The sequence below is a fragment of the Taudactylus pleione genome, unplaced genomic scaffold, assembly GCF_031769625.1.
Source record: "Taudactylus pleione unplaced genomic scaffold, aTauple2 ptg000556l, whole genome shotgun sequence".
Taxonomy (NCBI): Eukaryota; Metazoa; Chordata; class Amphibia; order Anura; family Myobatrachidae; genus Taudactylus; species Taudactylus pleione.
Genome location: NW_028284958.1, coordinates 24614994 through 24638245, shown reverse-complemented (window position 1 = coordinate 24638245; position 23252 = coordinate 24614994). Strand labels below are relative to the sequence as shown.

At 43.5% G+C, this 23252-nt stretch overlaps 1 protein-coding gene across 1 annotated transcript in view; it reads left to right on the top strand.

Moving 5' to 3' along the window:
* ITGA11 (integrin subunit alpha 11) overlaps window positions 1-23252 on the top strand; it is a 146178-nt gene that overhangs the window by 9575 nt on the left and 113351 nt on the right. The window contains exon 2 of the mRNA XM_088452780.1: window positions 11909-12020. Coding sequence (XP_088308906.1) covers window positions 11909-12020 — 112 coding nt within the window. The remainder of the gene's footprint in view (window positions 1-11908; window positions 12021-23252) is intronic.

The window sequence follows — 23252 nt, the reverse complement described above, 5'->3', positions numbered from 1 at the left end:
TCGTACCCTACTGCATGGCGTGATTTGCGGCATTGTGTAGCAGGACGGCACTATGATGATGTAAATCCTTCTGTCTTGCCACCTGCACTTGCCCCCAGGACCTCCGCTCCAGGATCTAAGGGGATGTAAGAAAATGTGGGCAAGTATGGTTAATGCCAAAATTTAAGGTTTAAGTCTAGGACTAATTTAGCTAGGCCCAGGATTGATCATTAATTGACGGTTGGGTAAATTCTTTGGTAAGGGATATCATTTTATCATAGGCGCAGAATGAGTTTGTGGTGAGTCTTGGAGTATCAGTGTTGTTGGGTATAATTATTTTAAGATCTATACAAGGTCTACTATGGGTAAAGTCTCATTCATACCCATAGTTTCTGTGGAGATGGGGAGTACCATTTGTTAGTAAGAGTATGGGGCTTGTTAATACTTGGGACGATGTATGTTTGGTAAAGTTAGTTCAGCGTATTTAATAGCATATTTCATTCATGTTTGAGAATTTGTATACTAGGTAGCTTAATGCTTTGGATTGCCAGTTACACGTGAAATTATTTTTAAGAGGCTTTAGCATCTCTCTCTAACTTTTTATAGGAAGATCTTCCAAATTATCAGTACTAACTTTATACAGAGATTATTTTGCATGGTCTTGAAGCATTTCCACTAACTGACAGTTTTGGCCATTGGCTTAAAATGGCAATAATATCAAATGCAAAACACTCTTGGTTGCATATGTATTATTGATCTTTGAAATCTGGCAGCCCGGATCTCTGACAAGGGGCAGCTTTGACAATCCGCTGCTTAGTAAACATATCCCATGGTCTGCAAATATACCCCATGGTCTGCAAAAAACTTGTGATCTGTATTACCTACACAAGTGTCCTTGACAATCTATCTGTCATACATATTTTGTCAGCTAATATTTATGTAGCACGAAAAAATATCAGGGAAGATAGGGGGGTGTCCTTGGTTCCTTTGTTAATATTAAAACAAGATGAAAGGGATACATTACTAAATACTGGTGCTGACGGGCATTTGTATAGAATAAGAATCTCTTGCAAGGATCAGCATGTACACTCAAATTTAGTGAGTACATTTGTTAAATACCCGAGAGGTCAGCCAAACACTTTTTCTTTATACATATAATGATAATGATCTGAGGGTTAGACCACTATGGGCTCTATTTATTAACATTATTTTGACTAAAATAAAGGGAATAGGGGTGTTTTCACACCCTTTTCACATTATTTTAGTATCAGCTATAGAATTCGTAAAATTCTACTCCAACCCCTAAGTATCACTTATTTTTAGTAACCAGATCGCATTTCCCATAATTGTAATGGGAAATGTGATCCGACCAAAGTTACTAAAAATAAATTGTAAAAAAATACCTGAGAAATCCCTGTGATTATAACGCCACCTGGAGGTGGCGTTATCCAGGGTCTCCCCCGGTTACCGGCCTCCTACTCTGCTCTAACAGGGAGAGCAGAGCCGGGAGTCGATCCCTGTAATCAGCTGTGTGGTCTAAACAGACCGCACGCTATTTACTGCAACAAAAAAAAATAGCAAAAACTTACCTGACTCCAGGAACCGGTGGTCGGGGCTCCGGGTGATGTCCTCCCTCCGGTCAGCTGGTCTCCCATAGTGCACTGCTGCCCGGTCATCAGGTCCTAGTGCAGTATGGGAGATCACCTGACCGGTGGTATGGAGAACATCACTGGAGGCCCGGATCATGCAGGTAAGTGTAATTAAGGGAGGGGGGGTCGCGGGGGGTCCGCGATTGTGGGGCTTAGCGTCCGGGGCGGGGCTTTGCGCCGGGGGTAGCAGCGGCGGCCGGTCGGCGCATGCGTGGGCACTTTGTCACGGGGATTCGCAGGGACAGAGCTTTATCGCAAGCTCTGTCCCTGCAAGGGATTTGTAGTTAATCCCTGTGACATTGCAATGCGAATTCAGTCGTTAATATCACACTACAATCTGCATTCAATATGCGGATTGTAGTAAATAGAGCCCTATATGTGAGAAACTTCTATATTGAAAAAACTCCTAGGGGTAAATTTACTAAAGTGAGAGTTTGGGAGAGTGTGCAAACTCAGGAGAGTTTGGTAATTTTTTCCCACTTGCAAATTTGCTAATGTCAAACTCTGGAGAGGGATCTCCTCCTTTGCTACGGGAAAATACTGGAAAGATAGCAAACTCTCTTCAATTCACCATCGGCAAAACTGGAGAACCTTTTCACTAGTGAAGATAGGATTCTGGAATTTACAAAGCAGAGAGTTTCTAAACTCTCATGAGATGGGAAAACTCCCCTGTAAAAACTTGTGAAATAAATACACCTGCCTGTGATCTGCGAGTTTGGCAGAAACATAAACAGATCACTGTGATCCATGTATGTTTCTGCCTGTAAATATATAAAAAAAATTTAAATATCAGAAAAAAAAATACATAGGGTCCCCCCCCTAAAGTTTAACCAGCCCCGGACTTGCCAGCCTGTCCTGGTTTCTAAAATTACGGGGAACAAAATGTGTAGGGTACCATCGTAATTTAGAAACCAACACCAGGCTGCAGGGCCAGTCCTGGTTTTAAATATAGGGGGGGAATTGCGTAGGGTCCCCCCTATATTTAAAACCAGCACCGGACCCAAAACAGCCGGGCTGTAATGCCACAGCCCGGAGACCCTTTTCACCAGCGATAGTTTAGATATAGTAAGGGGTATTTCTTTACCAAGCTTGGGCATAGTAATGATCTGGCTTCTATTATCTACTTATGTACTGTAAGTAGTTTTCATCAGTGACCTTATTAAATAATCTAATTACTATTGGTGCTAGGTCTTGTTGAAATGTGATATATAGTAGTCTGTGTCTGGGGCTTTGTGAGTGACCCTATTATCTCCTCAACTGTCCAAGGGGTACAAAGAGATTGTGCTATTTCAGGAGTTATAGTTGGTAATCTTATATGGTCCAAGGGGATATTTATTTAATCTATTGTGGGTTGTATACAGAGTTGTTTTCTAGATTGTGTAGTTTCACGTGATAAGCCGTTTAGGCGTTCAGCTGTTCGAACCATCAAGAGGGTTTGATACTTGAACCCCTTGCTTATAATAATCTATGTTCTTTTTTCTTTGTAGTGCTATTTTCCCTCTTATACCCCTTTCACATTAGAATGCTGGGTCGCACCTGGGATTTTGTTCACAGGTCCATCCCGGGTACAACCTCGCTGAGGACCCTTTCAGACTGGCAGCCGTCACGTGTTGAGCTGGCACTAGGAGATGAGATCATCTCCAAATGCCAGCTCTTCCTATGCAGCGAACGGGACTCGGGTCGAATCGACCCGGGTTACCCGTTCTCATTGCATCACGAGCCGTGTTGAACCAGTGTTCAACCCTTCTCGTGACCTGGCCTATTTCATCCTGGCCCTTTCACACTGCACAGTAACCCGGGTTATTGCTTGTAGTGTGAGAGGAGTATGAGTTTGCATACAAGCTAGCAATCTGCTTGCTCAACTGCCAAGTGTGTAAAACTTTCTCAGGGGAGCAATAATTCTTTACGTTTGTGTCAGAGACAAGTGTGTGGAGTGTTTTCCTTGTCTGAGGGATAGATTACTAAACCTTCAAAAACAGACAAGTGGAGGTGTTGCTGATAGCAACCAATCAGATTCTGTCTATCATTTTCTAGAAAGCAATAGAGATGATAGCTGCAATCTGATTGGTTGCTATGGGCAACACCTCCACTTTTAATTTTTAGAAGCTTTAGTAAATCTACCCCTGAAACTTTGTGGAAAATATAAATGTTTGTGGGACATCTTTTATGTTGCTCTTTAAGTTATAGAATTTATTTTCAGAAATGAAACTGTTCTTGTTCATTTATTTTCTTACTGTTGCCTTAAGAGTACACCAATACGTAAATATTAATGTGTCTTCTGGGGCGTTTGCTTGTGTAAAAATGTGTAGTGTTTCCTGCAAGAGTTGTTTGGCCTCGGTTAATGATAGTAAATCATTTGCTAATCTCCATGGATTTGGGGGAGGGGGGAGTTAGTGTATATAGTTTTTAAATCTCATTTCTATATCAGGGTTGCATGGTTTGGCCATGTTATTGGTAGAATATCTATAGTCTGCATTTGTTGGAGGGATAACTTCTTCGTCAGGAGAGAATCTACACAGAAGTATAATTATGAGTATATGAGAAGAATGTATGTCTGCTGCTTAGTAATTCGGCTGAGCCGGGCTGATTACACAACTTCATAGTTAAAGATACTGTGTTATTCCAGCCTCCACTAAGCCGCTAATATAGATATTTATTAGTTTTGCTAGTGATACCAGGGTTAGGCTTCACATATGCTGATGGGTGTTTCCTCTGATGGAGTCTGCAACATTTTAGAGTAGGGGCATAATTTGGGGCAATTGGTTTCCTGCAGGGGTTAATATATACTGTAGATTGATAAATTATTATATATGTGACCTGATTATAGTGTGTGTCAGCTGTTTTATTTATTTATAATGACCACTTCAATGTATATAGTCAAGATGGCATCCATTACACTTTGGTACCAGCTTGTGGTGTCAGCAGCACGGAAACCATTATTTGTTGTCCAGCTGGTGGGCTCTTCTCTTACAGTAGCTAGTTTGCGGCTGGACTGAATTGTAACCTGCAGCTCAGAGCTGCCTGTAAGAAAGTGTCCTACATCCGAGCTTGTAGTAGGCCTCGACACTACAGGGGTCTAAAATAACTTTGCTTCCTGTTGAGTCCAATCTTGGATATTGAATCTGACTTTTTGGCTCTTGCACCTTGGAGTGTGGGACATACTCGGTTACTGAGGGTGCTACAATATTCTTAGTAGAGCTCACTTACTAGTCTGCTGACACGTTATCCTGTGAAACCAAAGCAGCCCTCCCCACGTCATTACCTCATTTCAGTTATCTTGCTACGCAAATTGAATAGTGTTTTTTGCACTGCTCCAGACAACTTGGCGCAATGGTGCACTTACTACATATATCCTCCCATCAGCAAGTGTAAGCTTCTTCGTCTCACCAAACCCCAATATCAATATCATATATCTATGTGCTATCTGTGTGCCCTTATACAAATCAAGGCATACAGCATAGTCATGCTGTCAGTATATTATTGTTGTTGGTAACTGTTATAAGCAGAGTTTTTCCTGCTGCTGTCAGCAGGTCAGTATGTATATTGCTTAACATTAACGGCATCACACACAACGCCAGCTAACTACTTTCCAATGATGCATTTCTGCACCCGTCAGCCCGGTACTTGTAACTTTTTTACAGCTAACCATAAGATCACTTATTCCTTCTGTTATTCCATGTATAGATGATAGCAATAGAGTTGGAAATAGGAGGATTTTTCCGACATGTTTAAATCTAGCCTTGCTTTTATAACGCTGAAACAAGCTGTTTTGGTTTGTGGTCATCTGAAAACTTATAACAACTTGCGGCTCACATCTGCCTCTGCATACAATCCACAGTTCTATATCACTGAGGGCATACGCTTATACAGACATGTACTAAGTACTGGCATCTGTAAGCCACAGAGAAGCCAGTATTGTCACTTGCCTCACTCCTGCTGCCATTATTTGAAGCACAGCCAACAATATTCTGTTTTTTTCCCCTTTAGTCCCTGCAGTTTTCTGCACACATGAAGTTGCATGTTATCACCATGTCTGCCACAACTTGTGTTACACCTAATAGACATTATGATTTTTAATTACTATGGCTGTAGATTTACAGTTTTGTTTTATTTCTTTTGTATTTTTAAAGCATATATTATTAATGTGGTTATATATTTTTTGTTTACAGTATAATAGCAGCGCTGATAACAAAAAAACAGTTTAATAAGATAAACAATGAATATTGTACAAAATAAAACTCAGTACTGAGGAAATCAATAAATTGTAAAATTATGACATGAACATAGGTTAATTCATTCCTAAAGGCATAAAGCTTTAGTACCCTGTAGGCACTGGGTAAATCAGCATGACAAATGAACATGCACCATGAATTGAAGTCATAAATGGGTGGCAAAGTCCAGAAATGGTATAGGTATATTACCAGCCTGTAATCACGATGCTGAGTTCTTTAATTAGCGATGGTCTTCATAAATGATATGGTCCAACGGACACAGATGAAGCCTCGTGGTGACCAGATGCTGGATGTATTGCACAAAAGTCCCAAATCCAAATGGTGCCCCCAAAGGGTGACAGGGTGCTAGAGTCCAAATTGATAAGTGCCAAATAGCAGGGTAGGTATCACCAATGTGTTTCGTTGCACAGTGGCAGCTTTATTCAAGGTGTCTGTATGCGTGTTAAGCAGCCTTTATATAGTACCTTCTATTTGTACCAAATCGTCCTCAGGTGCAATCAATTAAGATCCACATTCATATAAATTCATGCATTTATAAGACATAATAGTGTATAAATAAATACTATGAGGCAAACCTATTCCATACTACTACCAAATTTGGGAAATGAGAAAAACTAGAGTAACTACTTACTACAGGAGCTGCGGGTCCGATCGTGGTAGTAAGCGGTCCCTTGGTTGTTTGTTTACAAATCACTAGATGCTCATTGGTTTCATCAAGTCACGTGACCGGGCCATAGCTAGGCAGTGGGGCGTGGCGTCAGATTACGTCGCGCTCCGAGCCTCCTGTTCAAACCCATCTGCTCATGAAACTCTACAGCGCGTGTCACGTGTCTTGATCCCTACTCATGTAGACACGTGACGGACGCTGTAACTATAGAAACCGATGATTATTATATATACATATCAAAGGGGAACCCGTAGGGACAGCGGTTGTGGTGACAGCTGTCCCTGCGAGTTATATCCCCAGCAAATTGTAGAAGTCTTTCACAGAAATGAAAGACTTCTCCGGGGGGAAGCTGACAATGCGTATGCGCACAGCGTCGGTTTTCAGTGCTGGCCGAAGGCTGCGAGAGAGACAATGAAAAATCTCTCTCCTGCACCTGGAGCCTCCATAGGCTTGTACTAGTTTACACCATCTGAACTTTGCTTTGCTTTTTGGAGTTTAGTACATAGGGGTCAGATCATAGTCCCCATTGTTAAAAATGGGGACTGCAATCTGCAGCGCTAATTAGCACTTTGGCAGAGATTTCTGTGAGATCTCCTGCTTTATGCCATTAGTACATAGATAATATTATGCAGAAATTGCAGTTTCTGCATCATCTTATGTAGAAAAAACAGCATGATACATAGGCCCCTTAGTCACTAAAAAAGCCATAGTTTGCTCATAGCTTTACTCAGGGATAACATAAAGCTATGGACCTGATTCAGACCTGCTCGCTAGGATGCGCTCGCTCATTGCTGGCCGATTTTTGCATTCTGCGCATGCGTCTGCATCACATTGCGCGTGCGCGAACCACTGCAACAGACCGGGAAGCGCTCGCTCGCCCAGCATAGACAGCCCAGTTGAATAGTTGAATGAGTGACAGGAGAGGCCATTTGTGGGTGGTTTCAGGGGCAGTCCACTAGAAACGGGGGAGTGGAGGCGCAAACGCAGGCGTGCCTAAGTGTCTCAACGCCGTTTCACAGGCGTGCATAATTGACAGGCAGCGTCATTGTACACGTCACCTGGTTGTATTTCACACTGAAGGGATCGCAGTGCTTGCAACCTCAAGTGCTGCGAGCACATCCGATGGTCCTCGATGTACCAATGTTTTCATGCACTTTCTAGAGATGATGTGTACAAGTGGGCGACTTATGAATGGCTGGTGGGCATCTACTTACGCAAAGTGATCGCTCGCCAAGACATAGTGGGCGTGCTAATGCCTTGTCGAGCGATCGCTTGCCTTCCTGGGCGTGCGCTGGATTTGCATACACTGGGAGCGAGCGATCGCATCTAGCGAGCGGCTCTGAATCAGGCCCATGTCTACAATTTGCTTTCTCGATATTGAATTTGTTGATATATTGCTGAGAAATGTACATGCAAAATTGACAACTTGGAAATAATTAATTTTAATCCAAATGTATTTAATTATTTTTAAATTGTCATTGTGTAATAATTATCTATTGCCAAATTGCTGGGGAAATGGTCTGAATGAAGGCAACTGGTGGCCATATCTTTAAATGCCCCCATTAAGTCTTAGGCACAGTGCTCATATAATATATACAGTAATACAGCTCAACTGCCAAGCCACAATACCGTACCAGTGTATCACTCCCAGGCAATAACTTCCAGGTTCCACTGTTCTTTTTCCGCTCTATTTTACAAATGTGCTAATTTTATTTTGCAATTACATCATGCGCCAATGTATAGAGTAGGCCTCCATGTGTATGATGACATCACTCATGCGCACTCTAATCCACATAATGCTGGGAGTACTGGGTTTGGTGTTAAAATCTTAAATGCAGTACCTGGATCTCTCACACAACTGGGCAACTAACCAGATCCTTTTCTGTCATCTCCCTCAAAATGCCCCCTGGGTTCTTCTTCACTTCTGAAAACGCAAACCTTAGTTGTTACCATCAGTCTACTGTGGAAGTGAGTTATGTCACACAAAAAAACAAGATTCTGAAGACTTCACAAAAATGGTTAAAATACCACCAGACTAGGGACTTATTTATCAATAGAGCCCTGAATGCAAAAATAAGGAAGATTTTGTATTTGTATGCTATCGCAGCAGGGAATGACTCGTCACTGCAAAAAAAGATATTGTGGGCTGGAGTAGTATGAGTTAACTGAGCGCATTGCCAAGCCTTTTTTTTTAAACTGTTCTCCGTCCTGGCTCGCTCCATCTCCCCCTTTTCCTGCCCCCCTTCCTCCCAAAGCCCCTACCACACACTGCTCTTCACCGTCATCAAACCTACCTATTCATTTCCTCTCAGCACCTTATGGTGGTCCCTCTGCTACATGCTCCTCCCTTTCCTCTCCAACCGCTAGAAGTTGATCAATGTTTTCCTTTCTTGTTTCAAGTTTACCAACAACATTTTTTACTGTTACTGGATTTGTATATCCTAATCTTTTGCCTGCTATTGTATATTACATACTATTTTCAAAAGAAAAAGATTTAAAAAAAAAAAAAAACCTGTAAAAAAGGTACATAAATATTCTGTAAAAAAAACTTTATTTAAATAAGAAAGTATAACATTATATGAATCTATTATCGTGATCTGGAAATAACAATAACAGAACAGTTGGTACAAATTTTGCCTCAATACTTGTTTAATAGGCTTTTCCATGCAAAGACATTGTGAGAGCCTTTATCGGAGAAAGCCGAGGAAACAAATAACCCTTTGATATAGAAGAAGAAACAAAAGAATCCCTCTGGTTTTCGGTGGCAACAGGACTTTTCACCTTTTGATAAATAAGTTCCATTGTCTTGCAATAGTCCATTGATTTGCACCAGTCCATGTGTCCAGGGCTGGTCTGCGCTACACACCTTGCATCCAATTCACCAGTGTCTGCCAAGCAGCGCACCTGCCTCCCCATCTTTCCGGTGATATATTGGGAAAGATGGCTCCTCGCAACAGCTGGCATAGACTCACCATGCCAGCGTCTATATACCATCTTTTCAAATATATTACCGGATCGGAAGAATGGCAAAGCCAGGAAAAGATATGGTGGTCGCTGCATGGTGGGGGCTCATACATATAGGCTCCCCAGCTATTGAAAATGCCTCTGTGATAGGCCAAGGTACTGTATTCAATACTTTGAGTGGTGGTTACATAGATCCCAAACGAATGGCTGTGGATTTGCGGGCTTCATTTATTTTGTGTAATGTTACTGTTTGTAACTTTTTTTTGTTTACCATTGAAAAGAGGTAGGGGACCTCAATACTAGGATTTTGCTGCCAAATGGCAGTGAGCGCGAAGTACCCTATTATTTTATCAACTGTTTGTAACTTGGCTATAAGGAAAACCCTGAACAATGCTGGTGTTCAGAGCCGTAACTAGACTTTTTGGTGTCCTGTGCCAGAAAGAGAATTGGTGCCCCCCCTTTTCCTATTTTTCAACTAGGGCCATAAGACACGCACTTGAAAAAGGGCCTTGGCCTCATGGGGAAGGGCCAGGGAAGAGATAGGGGAGGCCAGGAGATGCTGGGGATAAAAGAAAAGAAAGCTACAAGTGAGAATGATAATAAACAGAAAATTGACAGGCCAGAACAGTGCCCCCTGTCCTGCGGTGCACAGGTCGCATTACCCTGGTTACGGCCCTGCTGGTGTTCATGGGAAGATATACAGGGAGACACCATTGCTCTCCACAATAATTAACAATGTCGTCTGTCCCACATTTGCCACAAACCACTTAAATGATCCAAAAGACTAATCAAATAATGTTCTGTGGACAATGGAGCAAATGTGGAATTCTATGGGATAATGGACAAGTCTTTTAATTACAAAGAAATGTAATCTGGATTTCAACAAATAAGACTGAATCATAACAGTCAATTATTGAGAGAGGAATTATATTGTGAATCTGCTTAGTACATGAATGCTGCATAGACAAATGTTACTGTATGAGCCTTTGAGGACTTTTCTATTGCTGCTAATTCATAAGTGGACTAATAGTTCTCATTCAGGTCAATATAGTGCCCATGCATACTTCAACTGTGATGGTTTATTACTCCATTTTAGATCTTACAAATGACATTGTGTATGCTCCTCCTCTCCAAACACCCCTCACCCCCCTCCTCCACTACCACCCCCACTACTAATCCTGTCAAAATATTAGATGTCATGGGGTGAAAGGTAAATCTGATTCAATGATAGCACAATGTGGTCATCGGCTAGCCAAGCTAATGGTGCCATGTTGGATATTTTACATTTTATAGTTTATGTGTATAGCTCTCACAGATATCAATCTGCTTCACCTGTATACGGGGCTCCTTTGCTCTCATGCCTTCATTGTCTGTAGCCAAGCTGTCTGTAATAGCTCACAGACACTAATATGTGCATGTGAGGCTGTACATATTAATGAAGGAAGAAACAGTGATTGTTCCGTCGTTCATTAAGGGGTCTATTTACTAAGCAGTGATAAGTGACAGAGTGAAAAGTGATAAGTCTGTGATAAGTGCCAGCCAATCAGCTCCCAACTGTAATTTTTCAAACACAGCCTGTGATATGACAGTTGGAAGCTGATTGGCTGGCAACATATCACTGTCTTATCACTTTTCACTCTGTCACTTATCACTGCTTAGTACGTAGACCCCTAAATCTTTTAAGTGTGTACCGGCAATCATGTGATGTCCAGGGTGAAGGCAAATCACCCTGAACATCGGCACGATTGCCGGCCGTTTAGGTGTGTACCCAGCCTAAGAGCACACACCTATACGCCATTACTCAGCCTACGGGATGCAGCTGATTCATACACTAGACCAGTGGTTCCCAAACTTTTTTGAATCACAGCACCCTAGAGTATCAGCATTGTTTTCATGGCACCCCTACATTTAAGTTAGTTATTGAGAAATTCAGAAAATAATGTAGCAAAGTAAAGTAAATTGTGGTTACCTGTCATCCTTAGGGTCAGTTATGTGGTGTAGGACAGGTGCTTATGTTTGTTCATATATTATTTACATTACATTGACCATAAATAATTTGATTTGGTGCTGAACCACCAACCTGAGGCACCACTGCAAGTGTCCAAAGGCACCCCAGGGTGCCATGGCACACAGTTTGGGAACCACTGCACTAGACACATGCACTTATTTTGTGCTACTGTGATTCCCAAACTTGGTCCTCAAGGCATCCTAACAGCCCAGGTTTTAAGAATATTCATGCTTAAGCACAGGTGACATAAATAGTGCCGTAGTCAGTTTGATTATGCTATCTGTGCGCAATCATGGATATCCTTAAAACTTGGACTGTTAGGATGCCCTGGGGAGCGAGTTTGGGAAACCCTGCTGTATTATATATTAAACACCTCAGTCTCACTTTATTCTGTCTCTTTCTCTTCCAGGTCTCACTAATACATTCAACATTGATGACAAGAAACCGAGGATAATCCCTGGGTCAAAGGATGCTTTCTTTGGGTATACGGTACAGCAGCATCAGATTGCAGGCAAGAAATGGTACGTGCTCCCCAATATTTGCCTTATTTGTCTAGGAGCATATGTGCATGGCCTGAGTAGGCCCCAGTTATAGGAAGTTCAGAGAATTGTGGTGGGAAACCAGTTATAGATACCTCCTTACCAAAGATGGGTGCCATTTCTGTCACTTGTCTACGTAACGCTCTTACCATAGTTCTTCCTTTACTTGATTGTTTCTGAGGGGGAAAGTAAAATGGCAGCAAATTTGAATAGATAACAATTTAATCCAGTGGTTTTCAACTCCATTGCTCAAATACCACTAACAGGGCATGTTTTGTGGATTTCTTTAATAATGCACAGTTCCACAGACATAAATGTTCAATTCAAAACAATACCTGTTGGTAAAACATGAAGCTCAACCTGAAGCAGAGAACTATTGATTTAAACTATATAGAAACATAATATTCATTGAAAGCTTCAGGAAACACTTTAAAATGTGGAATTTCAAGTGCTATTTTTTCCCACCAAACTACCAAAAAACTTTCCACGTCAATGATACTTATTACAAAGGTAGATTTTCATAATTTAAACCACATTCTATCCAGTTTGAACACTGGAATATTAATCACTTTTTAATCATGATGTACTTTACTAATTGGACAGTATAGTGCTAATAAGAGCATAGATCACTGTTTTAGACGGCTGAGATTCCCAAACTTGGTCCTTAAGGGGCCCTAATAGTCCATGTTTCACGTATATCCAAGCTTTAGCAGATGGTCAAATTAAATTGACTACGGTACTAATTAAGCCACCTGTGCTCAAGCATGGATATCCTTAAAACCTGAACTGTAAAGGTGCATACACACGTAAAGATTTTCTGTCCAACCATTGAACTAGTTGATTGGTTGGAATGAAAATCAGGTAAGGTATGAAAGCAAATGACAATCAGCAATTTGCTCCCAAATGCCGGAAAATGGACAAAAACTGTTGTTTGAACAAATTGTTTAGATCAAACATTTAACAAACTTGTCTGACTACCATTTTCATCTGTTTTCTGGCATTTAGGAGCAAATTGCTGATCATCATTTACTCCCATACATGACCATATTTTCATTCCAACCAGTCAGCTAGTTGGATGGTTGGGCAGAAAATCGTTACTTGTGTACCCAGCTTTAGAGTGCCTTGAGGACTGAGGGCCTGATTCAGACCCGCTCGCGAGCGGGTCGATGGTGTTCTCTGCGCACGCGCAGCGGCCGCACTGCGCGTGCACAAGCCCGGAGCGAGAGAGAAATTTTCTCGCTCCGTGACTCACTACAAAAGGGGCGGCTGTCGATGTTGATCGACAGCTCGCCCCATTTTGTAGGCGTGGCAGGGGGGTGGCTTCACAAACGTAGGCGTTCCCATGCGAACGCCTGCCGTTTGTGGGTGGCCCCACTAACATCACCAGTGATGTCAGTGGGAGAGCTTCCGGCTCTATTAGAGCCAGAAGCTCTCTGGGGCTTCCGGCAACGAGACCCTACCACAAGGGTCTCGTCGCAACCCCGATGGTCGCGATGGTCTTGACCATCGCTACCATCATCCTGGCCGCTCGCAATAACTGTGGGTGGTCACCCACAGCTATGCGAACGGCCAAGAGGCCGCACAAAATAAAAAAAAAAAACGCCCTGATTCAGAGCGAGCGCTCTTTCAGAGCGTCCGGCTCTGAATCAGGGCCTGAGTTTGGGAACCATTGTATAGTACATTATAGTATAACACAGCAGTGCTTTTCAAATTCTTTCCTTGGGACACACTAACAGCATGTTTTCCATGTCTCCTCACAGAATCACAAGTGAAATAATTAGATTTAGAACCATTTGTAGATCTTCTAAAATTAGTCAGTCAAGAATAAATACACCTGGGCTCCAGCAAGGAGTTATGGAACACCTGCACTGTTAGTGTGTCTCGGGGACTGGATTTGTGAAGCACTGTAATACAGTAAAGTACAACACACTTACAAGCAAATTTGGAACAGCAAATGAAGACATAAGGGGGTATCCAATTAGTTGCGATTGGCAAAAAACTGGGATTTTTCGACTATTATTCATGTTTTTCGGCGATGTTTTTTTCCCCCCTTATTCTATTATTTCGGACAAATAATACTATATTTCTCACGAAAAAACATAGGATCCGTGATAAGCTTACAGACCTATGGGGTCTATTTACTAAGCAGTGTTAGGAGACAGAGTGAAAAGTGATAAGAAAGTGATAAGGTGCCAGCCAATCAGCTCCCAACTGTCACTTTTCAAACACAGCCTGTGAGATGGCAGTTGGCAGCTGATTGGCTGGCACCTTATCACTTTCTTATCACTTTTCACTTTGTCTCCTAACACTGCTTAGTAAATAGATCCCTATCTGTTTTCGGCATTTCAGCTGTGAAAAAACAGCACTTTTCGTGGATTATTTTTCAAGACACATTAGGTCTACGATAAGTGTTGGCGTCGGGTGCCACTTCGGGGCTAATTGGATAGTCCCGTCGCGATCCATTAGCAGCGCTACTTTAGCGCTGCTAATTAGAGACCGCCTATACTGTGTCACTATACAGAATAAGCTGTTTAGATATTTGTAAAAGAGTAGTTTGAATTAGAAAATAAATCCTAATAAAAAAAAGAAGTAACTAGTGCTAATTATACATTACAAAGCTACAAGACCAATGCTGTGACATCATATATGTGATTTATGTGTGAATCTGTCACATGTGGCTTAGCAGGTCAAGATGGTGCAGCTAAGTAGATTTTGATGTTCCTAATACCCCAATGTACTATAGTGACATTTGGGGAATTGCTTTTTTATCCCCTGAATATTTTCTGTTTATAGTAAGTGTTAACAAAACCAGTATGTTCGTTCCATGCATTTCTGAAGTCCCCACCACAGCAGCCGGCAGACACTACAGCGCCCTTTGTAAAAATAAAATGTGTATCTTTGTTCTAGAAATTATAATTTGATTTATAAATGCTATTTTCCTGAAATGACTTGGCACATAATGGGTATTTAATCCTCGTAGTATATATCACATTTGGAGCATATTTTGTAAGTATGACATTTTGGATTAATGTACTTTGAAATATACTGATTCTGTGTGACGCATCCACGGCCGCCTTACCGTCCGGCTGTGGTAGCCTGCTTACTACCTATTACTACTATTGGGAGCATCCACTCAACTATGCGAGTATCACCCCAACTTCATGCAAATGCCATACCTGCCAACTTTCAGGATCCCCTCTGGGAGGGGGCAACACCTTTGGTGTTTTGGATGATGTAGCATCCTCTTTATACAACATAATGCCTTTAAATGGATTACCAGAGTTTAAAAACAAATGTCAGTGAGCGTTTGCCGCTGACATGCTTGAAGTAATTAATAGCAGCAAACCCATGAGAAAAAAATCATGGGTGTTTTACTTAACATAAATCTCTGTGGTAAACTATAAAAAAAATATTGGTATTTAACATCTCGCCCTTTGTTTTCCTTCTCCTGGCTGCTATTAATTATTTATGACTGAGGACTACTATGGCAACCACAGTCATAGTGCAAATGATGTAGTGAGCTGAGAGGATTTGGAATTTTGATATTGCAGCCACTGTTCTCAATTGTGCTCATTATACATGCAGATGCCATCAGCGTTCAGCTGCTGATAAAGGGTCTAATTCAGAGATGGACGCAATGTAAATTTTTTGCCACTGTGCACGCGTGCCGAAAGATTATCAAAGGCGTTGTAGAGAGGGTTTATTCTCAAAATAAGAGACAGGTAGTCAGCGTTTCGGGGGGGGGGGGGGGGGGGTAACAGCGGGTGCTTAGAAAAACACAGTTGTGTTAAGACCATTTTCTGAGCGTGCTCTAGTAGGCCTCGGCAAAGTCTCTCACAGCTAGAGTGGCCCCGGCGGCTTAGGATAGCCACTCTATCTGAGACAGCATAGGCTTACTCAGAGGTTAGATGTGCGACTGATGTTTTATTATTATTATTATTATCCTTTATTTATATGACGCCACAAGTGTTCCGCAGCACCTTACAAAGTACATAACCAAATAGGTGACCAGTGACTTACAGTACAATACAATACAGGATGAGGACAAGGATAATATACATTGCTACATTAGCGACCATAACACCCAGATAAGCAACAGAGCAAAGCAACCAAGTGTTATATGCCCTAGTGGGGAGTAAGAAGTAGATAAAAGTAAAGTAAGGAGAAGCAAAAGAGGGTAGAGGGCCCTGCTCGTAAAAGCTTACATTCTAAAGGATTTCCAATGTTGTACGAAAGAGGTCGGATGCGAGACGCCAGAGGTGGGTGTCTCAGTGCACAAGATATCAGCTAAGTCATTACCAGTCGCAACAGGATTTACGTCCTTCTCTGAATCAGTCCTGGTGTTAGTTAAAAAAGAAGGTAGCTAGGGGATGTGTTTATCCAGACTCTGTTATAGAAGAAGGGATTTCCTTCTTTCCTTTCCTCCATCTTGAAAGCAGCATATTAAGTTTGTAGCAAGTGTTTGTTCCTGTTTATACATAAAGAGTTCCTGTTTGATTATACTTTATGCTGCTCCAATATAGCGTATTTACCAACAGGCCCATTGCACCAACTATAAAAGACAGAGCAGGATTTTAGTATTGTGACACTGCAGTGATACAGTTAGGAGGATTCCATGTGTTTGAATTGTTGTGGTGTGTTTGTATCACATTTGGGATCCTTAGGAATCTCCAGTGCTGACTGGGTCATATTTGGAGGAATTATATAAGGAGGTGTCTAGAGTTTGGATATGATTCCAAATAAAGGCGAAAATTCAAGAAGAATGAGTCCACATAATTGTTAATCATTATTTATATTGTACTAACATATAACACGGTGCTTTACAATAATCACTCACATTAGACTCTGCATCAGTCTAAATACTAATACTAAGTAGACCCTGGCACCCCTGGAAGAGTACACACTTCTCCCACATCCTGTCCACTTCCTAGTGAAGTTGCCAGAATGGGGAGAATCTTACAGTGAATCCGCGGTCCGGTGGAGGGGGCAGGGCTTAATGACGCGATTATATGATATTGCTTCTGGCCCTGCCCCTATCTAAATGTCCGCGACTCAATTATAATTGTAAATGATTATGTAAGCCAGTGATGGGCAACATGACATACTTCACATGTGCATCCCTCAAAACCTAATAGGGGCCCATTACCTTAATTTCAAGAATGTCATCTGTTTGAAAAATGACAGTTGGGAGCTGATTGGCTGGAGCACCACTTATCATACACAGCGAGTTTTATCACTCATTGTGAATGATAAAACTCATTGATAAATGAGGCCCTATGTAGGAATATAAATGTGTGACTATAAATGTATGTGTACAGGTGTGACTATGTATGTGTGCATGTGTGTGACTGTATGGGATAAATTTACTAAGATGGGAGTTCTATTAAGAAGTGATGTTGCCCATAGCAACCAATCAGATTCTACTTCTCATTTATCTAGCACCTTCTAGAAGATAATACATGGAATCTGACTGATTGCTATGGGCAACATCACTTCTTAATAGAACTCCCATCTTAGTACAGTATATTTACCCCTATGTGTTTAGGTATGTGACTGTATGCATGTGTGTGACTTACCTTCTGGCAGCCTTGTCCTACTCCTCCTCTGCTGCCCCGACATGCTGAAGTCTATCTCCGTCTTCTTGCTGAGCACCCAAGACTTTGGTCAGTACTGCTGTGTGTGTGCTGCCGGTGTGTGTGTGGGGTGCTGCTGATGTGTGTGTGCTGCCGGTGTGTATGTGGGGTGCTGCTGATGTGTGTGTGTGCTGCCGGTGTGTCTGTGGGGTGCTGCTGATGTGTGTGTGTGCTGCCGGTGTGTCTGTGGGGTGCTGCTGATGTGTGTGTGCTGCCGGTGTGTATGTGGGGTGCTGCTGATGTGTGTGTGTGCTGCCGGTGTGTGTGTGGGGTGCTGCTGATGTGTGTGTGTGCTGCCGGTGTGTGTGGGGGGTGCTGCTGATGTGTGTGTGTGCTGCCGGTGTGTGTGTGGGGGGTGCTGCTGATGTGTGTGTGTGCTGCCGGTGTGTGTGTGGGGTGCTGCTGATGTGTGTGTGTGCTGCCGGTGTGTGTGTGGGGGGTGCTGCTGATGTGTGTGTGCTGCCGGTGTGTGTGTGTGGGGTGCTGCTGATGTGTGTGTGCTGCCGGTGTGTGTGTGTGGGGTGCTGCTGATGTGTGTGTGTGCTGCCGGTGTGTGTGTGTGGGGTGCTGCTGATGTGTGTGTGTGCTGCCGGTGTGTCTGTGGGGTGCTGCTGATGTGTGTGTGTGCTGCCGGTGTGTCTGTGGGGTGCTGCTGATGTGTGTGTGTGCTGCCGGTGTGTCTGTGGGGTGCTGCTGATGTGTGTGTGTGCTGCCGGTGTGTCTGTGGGGTGCTGCTGATGTGTGTGTGTGCTGCCGGTGTGTCTGTGGGGTGCTGCTGATGTGTGTGTGTGCTGCCGGTGTGTGTGTGTGGGGTGCTGCTGATGTGTGTGTGTGCTGCCGGTGTGTGTGTGTGGGGTGCTGCTGATGTGTGTGTGTGCTGCCGGTGTGTGTGTGGGGTGCTGCTGATGTGTGTGTGTGCTGCCGGTGTGTGTGTGTGGGGGGTGCTGCTGATGTGTGTGTGCTGCCGGTGTGTGTGTGTGGGGTGCTGCTGATGTGTGTGTGTGCTGCCGGTGTGTGTGTGCTGCCGGTGTGTGTGTGTGGGGTGCTGCTGATGTGTGTGTGTGCTGCTGATGTGTGTGTGTGCTGCCGGTGTGTGTGTGGGGTGCTGCTGATGTGTGTGTGTGCTGCCGGTGTGTGTGTGGGGGGTGCTGCTGATGTGTGTGTGCTGCCGGTGAGTGTGTGTGGGGTGCTGCTGATGTGTGTGTGTGCTGCCGGTGTGTGTGTGTGGGGTGCTGCTGATGTGTCTGTGGGGTGCTGCTGATGTGTGTGTGTGCTGCCGGTGTGTGTGTGGGGTGCTGCTGATGTGTGTGTGTGCTGCCGGTGTGTGTGTGGGGTGCTGCTGATGTGTGTGTGTGCTGCCGGTGTGTGTGTGTGGGGTGTTGCTGATGTGTGTGTGCTGCCGATGTGTGTGTGTTGCCGGTGTGTGTGTGTGGGGTGCTGCTGATGTGTGTGTGTGCTGCCGGTGTGTGTGTGTGGGGTGCTGCTGATGTGTGTGTGGGGTGCTGCTAAAGTGCGACCTCCTATTGACTGTACCTGGCCTTACCGTAAGTGGCAGGGGCACCCAGCCCCGAGAGAGCCCACTCCCCCCTCTGAGCAGAGGCTGTGATATGGGCATATTGCCCCTCTGCTGTGAACTATGTCTGCGGAAGGTGACGAGAGGCTCAAATATTTGCAACCATATTTTAAAGATGTAATACCGTGGCTATCGGGAGCACGCATAGCTGCTGCATTTGAAAAATTATTGTGATGCCCGCGTAATTTTTGCCAACCAAAGTGCGGAAAATTGAATGTATCCCATGTATGTATATATTGGATATAGTTACGAGACAGGTGGCCGCAATGCCAACGGTCTCAATCCTGACAAGGAAATCCCGACAGTCGTTTTACAGCACCGGACGCCCGCGCCGACGTGAGACTCCGGAAAAAGGTAAGTAATATTATGGGTGCAGGGTGTGCGGGGCCCCCCTGGACCCAGGGGCCCGTGTTCCCCGCACACCCTGCACCCATTATAGATACGCCCCTGGTTGTGAAGAGTTAGCGTCAGAAAAGTGATAAATCAAATAAGTCACTTGGAATTGTATCATTAGCGGAAACTATTGAGAGTAGCTCAAGATATATAGATTAGTCAATAGTTTAAAATATACAGACTGCTGATGATTATAAAAACTAGAGTACAGAAACTTTGCATAATGTGAAAGCAGGGCTGACAAGCACACACAGGATGACAGAAAACCATTACTGGTGCCTTCAATGTTCACTTGATACAGTGCAGGCTCTGATAGCAGAGACAGACAATTAGAATGGCAACCAGGTTATACAGAGCCCCGACAGACTGCCAACAAATTCTACAAATAACTTCGAAATGTGAGAATAAGAATGTATCTCTTGGACAATGACTTTAGGTTTTGTCTGGCAATTGCTACCTTATGGAAATCAGTTACAGATTATATGGTTCATTTGCCTTCCCATCAGAAATAAATGTCATATGGATTATTTAACAGTAATAAACCTAGTGTTTTCTTTTCCAGTGCCATACAGTTCTTATTAACATCTCTAAAATGTTAGGATGTGTCCAGGGATCGGCCGCTACTCACCATTTACGCCGTCGTCTTCGTGCTCCAAGGCGTTTGGATGGCAGGCCTAGGAGTGGTTGCGGCTGAGTATTCTACCCGGGGTCTCCTACATGTGCCCGTCTTGGTTCCATTAGCGTGGACATGGGCGCCGTCATGTTGGTTCGAGTCATCTGACTAGTACCTCCACTGGCAGCCTGTGGTCGGTCAGCTGCTTCTTTCAGCCAATGACCAGCTACCTAAGGGTATTTGAGCTTAGTCTATGGAACAGGAAGTTGCCTGGGCAACTTCGCTTCTCTAGTGTTCATTTGCTGAGACTGCGTCATAGGCTCAACACTATTCCCTAGTGTTCTCTATCAAGTTGCAACCCCTGTGATTCTCATCGCTATACAGCTTGTGGTACACTCGAAGCAGTCATCCCTCACTATATACAGTGGCAAACGCAGGATTTTGAAAGGGGGGGTTCCAATACTTGGTTACAAAACCAATGGCAAAAAATCTAACCACATACAGGCAGCACTTCTCGGGTACTCAATAATCAATACTCAATAATCCAAGCATGTTAATCCATTACTGTGCAACGTTTCAGATGAATTTATTACATATTTCATCAATGCCTTGACGAAATATGTAATACTTGCATCTTAAACGTTGCACAGTAATGGATTAACAAGCTTGGATTACTGAGTACCTGAGGAGCGCTGCCAGCATGTGATTGTATTTTCACGACTGAGCGGTCTGCTTAGTTCTTAGGATCTGCACCCCAGGTGTTGAACTTTTTTATTTGGAGTCTACCTGACTATATTTATATGGAGCTTTTCAGCTCCTTGAATAAATAAAAAGGCGGCATTGCAAACATACACAGTGACATATACACGCACACAGACGCACACACTGACACAGACTGCACTGACACAGACACACTAACACACACACTGCACTGACAAAGCCTATACGCACACTGCACTGACACAGACACACTAACACACACACTGCACTGACAAAGCATATACACACACACACACACACATATACACTGACAGACACTGCACTGACAAAGCCTATACACACACACACTGACACACATATACACTGACAGACACTGCACTGACAAAGCCTAGACACACACTGACAAAGATCACCCTCCCCCAACATGTCAAACATTACACCCACCTGTGGTGCGGCTCTGGGAGAGAGCACCGGTCACTGTCACGCAGCAGGCTCCGATGACTCAGCCTCCAACAATGCTGTTGTGCTGTGCTCTATGGGAACTGCCCGGGAGGAGCTGTGCGCAAGCGCTGCAGCTCCCCCTACAGGCAGCTCAGCCAGGGACAGTTGTTGGGCTCTCTCATGTTTTAAACAAAAAAATATATATATTGTTAAGCTGGGCTGCGATGGAGTGGCGGGCAGGGGGGGTTTCTAGGTACTCGGAAACCCCCCCTGCGTGCGCGGGTGATATAGCATCTGTCGAAGCTGTCATCCCTCACTATACAGCGTCTGGTTCACTCGAAGCTGTCATCCCTCACTATACAGCGTCTGGTTCACTCGAAGCTGTCATCCCTCACTATACAGCGTCTGGTTCACTCGAAGCTGTCATCCCTCACTATACAGCGTCTGGTTCACTCGAAGCTGTCATCCCTCACTATACAGCGTCTGGTTCACTCGAAGCTGTCATCCCTCACTATACAGCGTCTGGTTCACTCGAAGCTGTCATCCATCACTATACAGCATCTGATTCACTCCAGGCTGTTGCCTATTGCTACTTTGCATCTGGATACTCGGGGTCTCATCTCCACTATTCAGCGACCAGATCAACTAGTAGTACTATTTCACCATACAGCGTCTGGTGTGCCAGTGCAGTTATCCGTAGTGCCAGTGCAGCTATCCGTGGCAAACATTACCTGGAGTGCCAGAGTTGTCCCCATCGCTATTGCCACCTGCCCCATCTTGCTTGTCCTTCTAGTTGTCCCTCCAGTACATTTGTGGTTTTGTCCCCTGTTTACTTGCTACTCTCAGATACCTACTCCGGGTGCCGCGACCTGTTCACCTGGTGCAGAGAAACCCATATCCTGCTTTGAGGGGTCACTGGTGAATACCATTGGGTGGATTAGACTCCACGCCCTGGTGTAGGTCTTGCCAATATCTGTGAGTGGCCTTTGAGGAAGACTTATATATTACCTCCTCGTCTGTTGCCTCCAATTCACCCTAGCCCCTACCCCGAGAACAAAGCATACCCGGGCCAGACATAAAATAGCCAAAAGGATGAATTTATCTGTACCCCACATTGTAAGACTTGGGGGCATATGTATCAAGCTGATTCTTACATAAAATTATGCAGAAACTGCAGTTTCGGAATAATTTTATGTATCGATCATATGTACTAATAGCACAATTCAGGAGATTTCACAGAAATTAATGCCGGGGATATAACTTGCTGGGGAAGCTTTTACCCCAACTGCTGTCGCTGTGAGTTTCCTATAGTACATAGCGGGGATATTATTATTAAAAATTAAAATATCCCTGGCAAGTTGGACCGTTAATAATCGCGGCAGTAATGTGATTTTTTAATTCATAGATTTGAAATGAAAGTATGAGATCTTTGATCCTTAATGTTTTGCACTCCTATTTATTATTATTATTATTATTTAGTACTGTACCCCTATCCTTCCTATTGACACTGAGCTTTCCCTTCTCATTATTTTCTGTAGCAGTACATCTCAGCGCCAGTATAGGAGGGTCTGCTTGTTTACCATGGTAACAATATAATCACAGGCAGCTGGAATTAGTCATGTTTTTCTTGATAAAACATCAGATACCTTTGGGAGTATCCGCCTTCCACTTTTCTTATTGATGACAATTTGGAATTGGCAAAGACCAAGCAGCAGAATGAGAATATTACAATTGCAAGAGTAAATCAAATTAAAATGCCACAAATTATTATAATGATTTATTTATATTTTGCCTACGAAAACACATCACTGTTCAGATATGTAATGATTTGAAACTGTCCC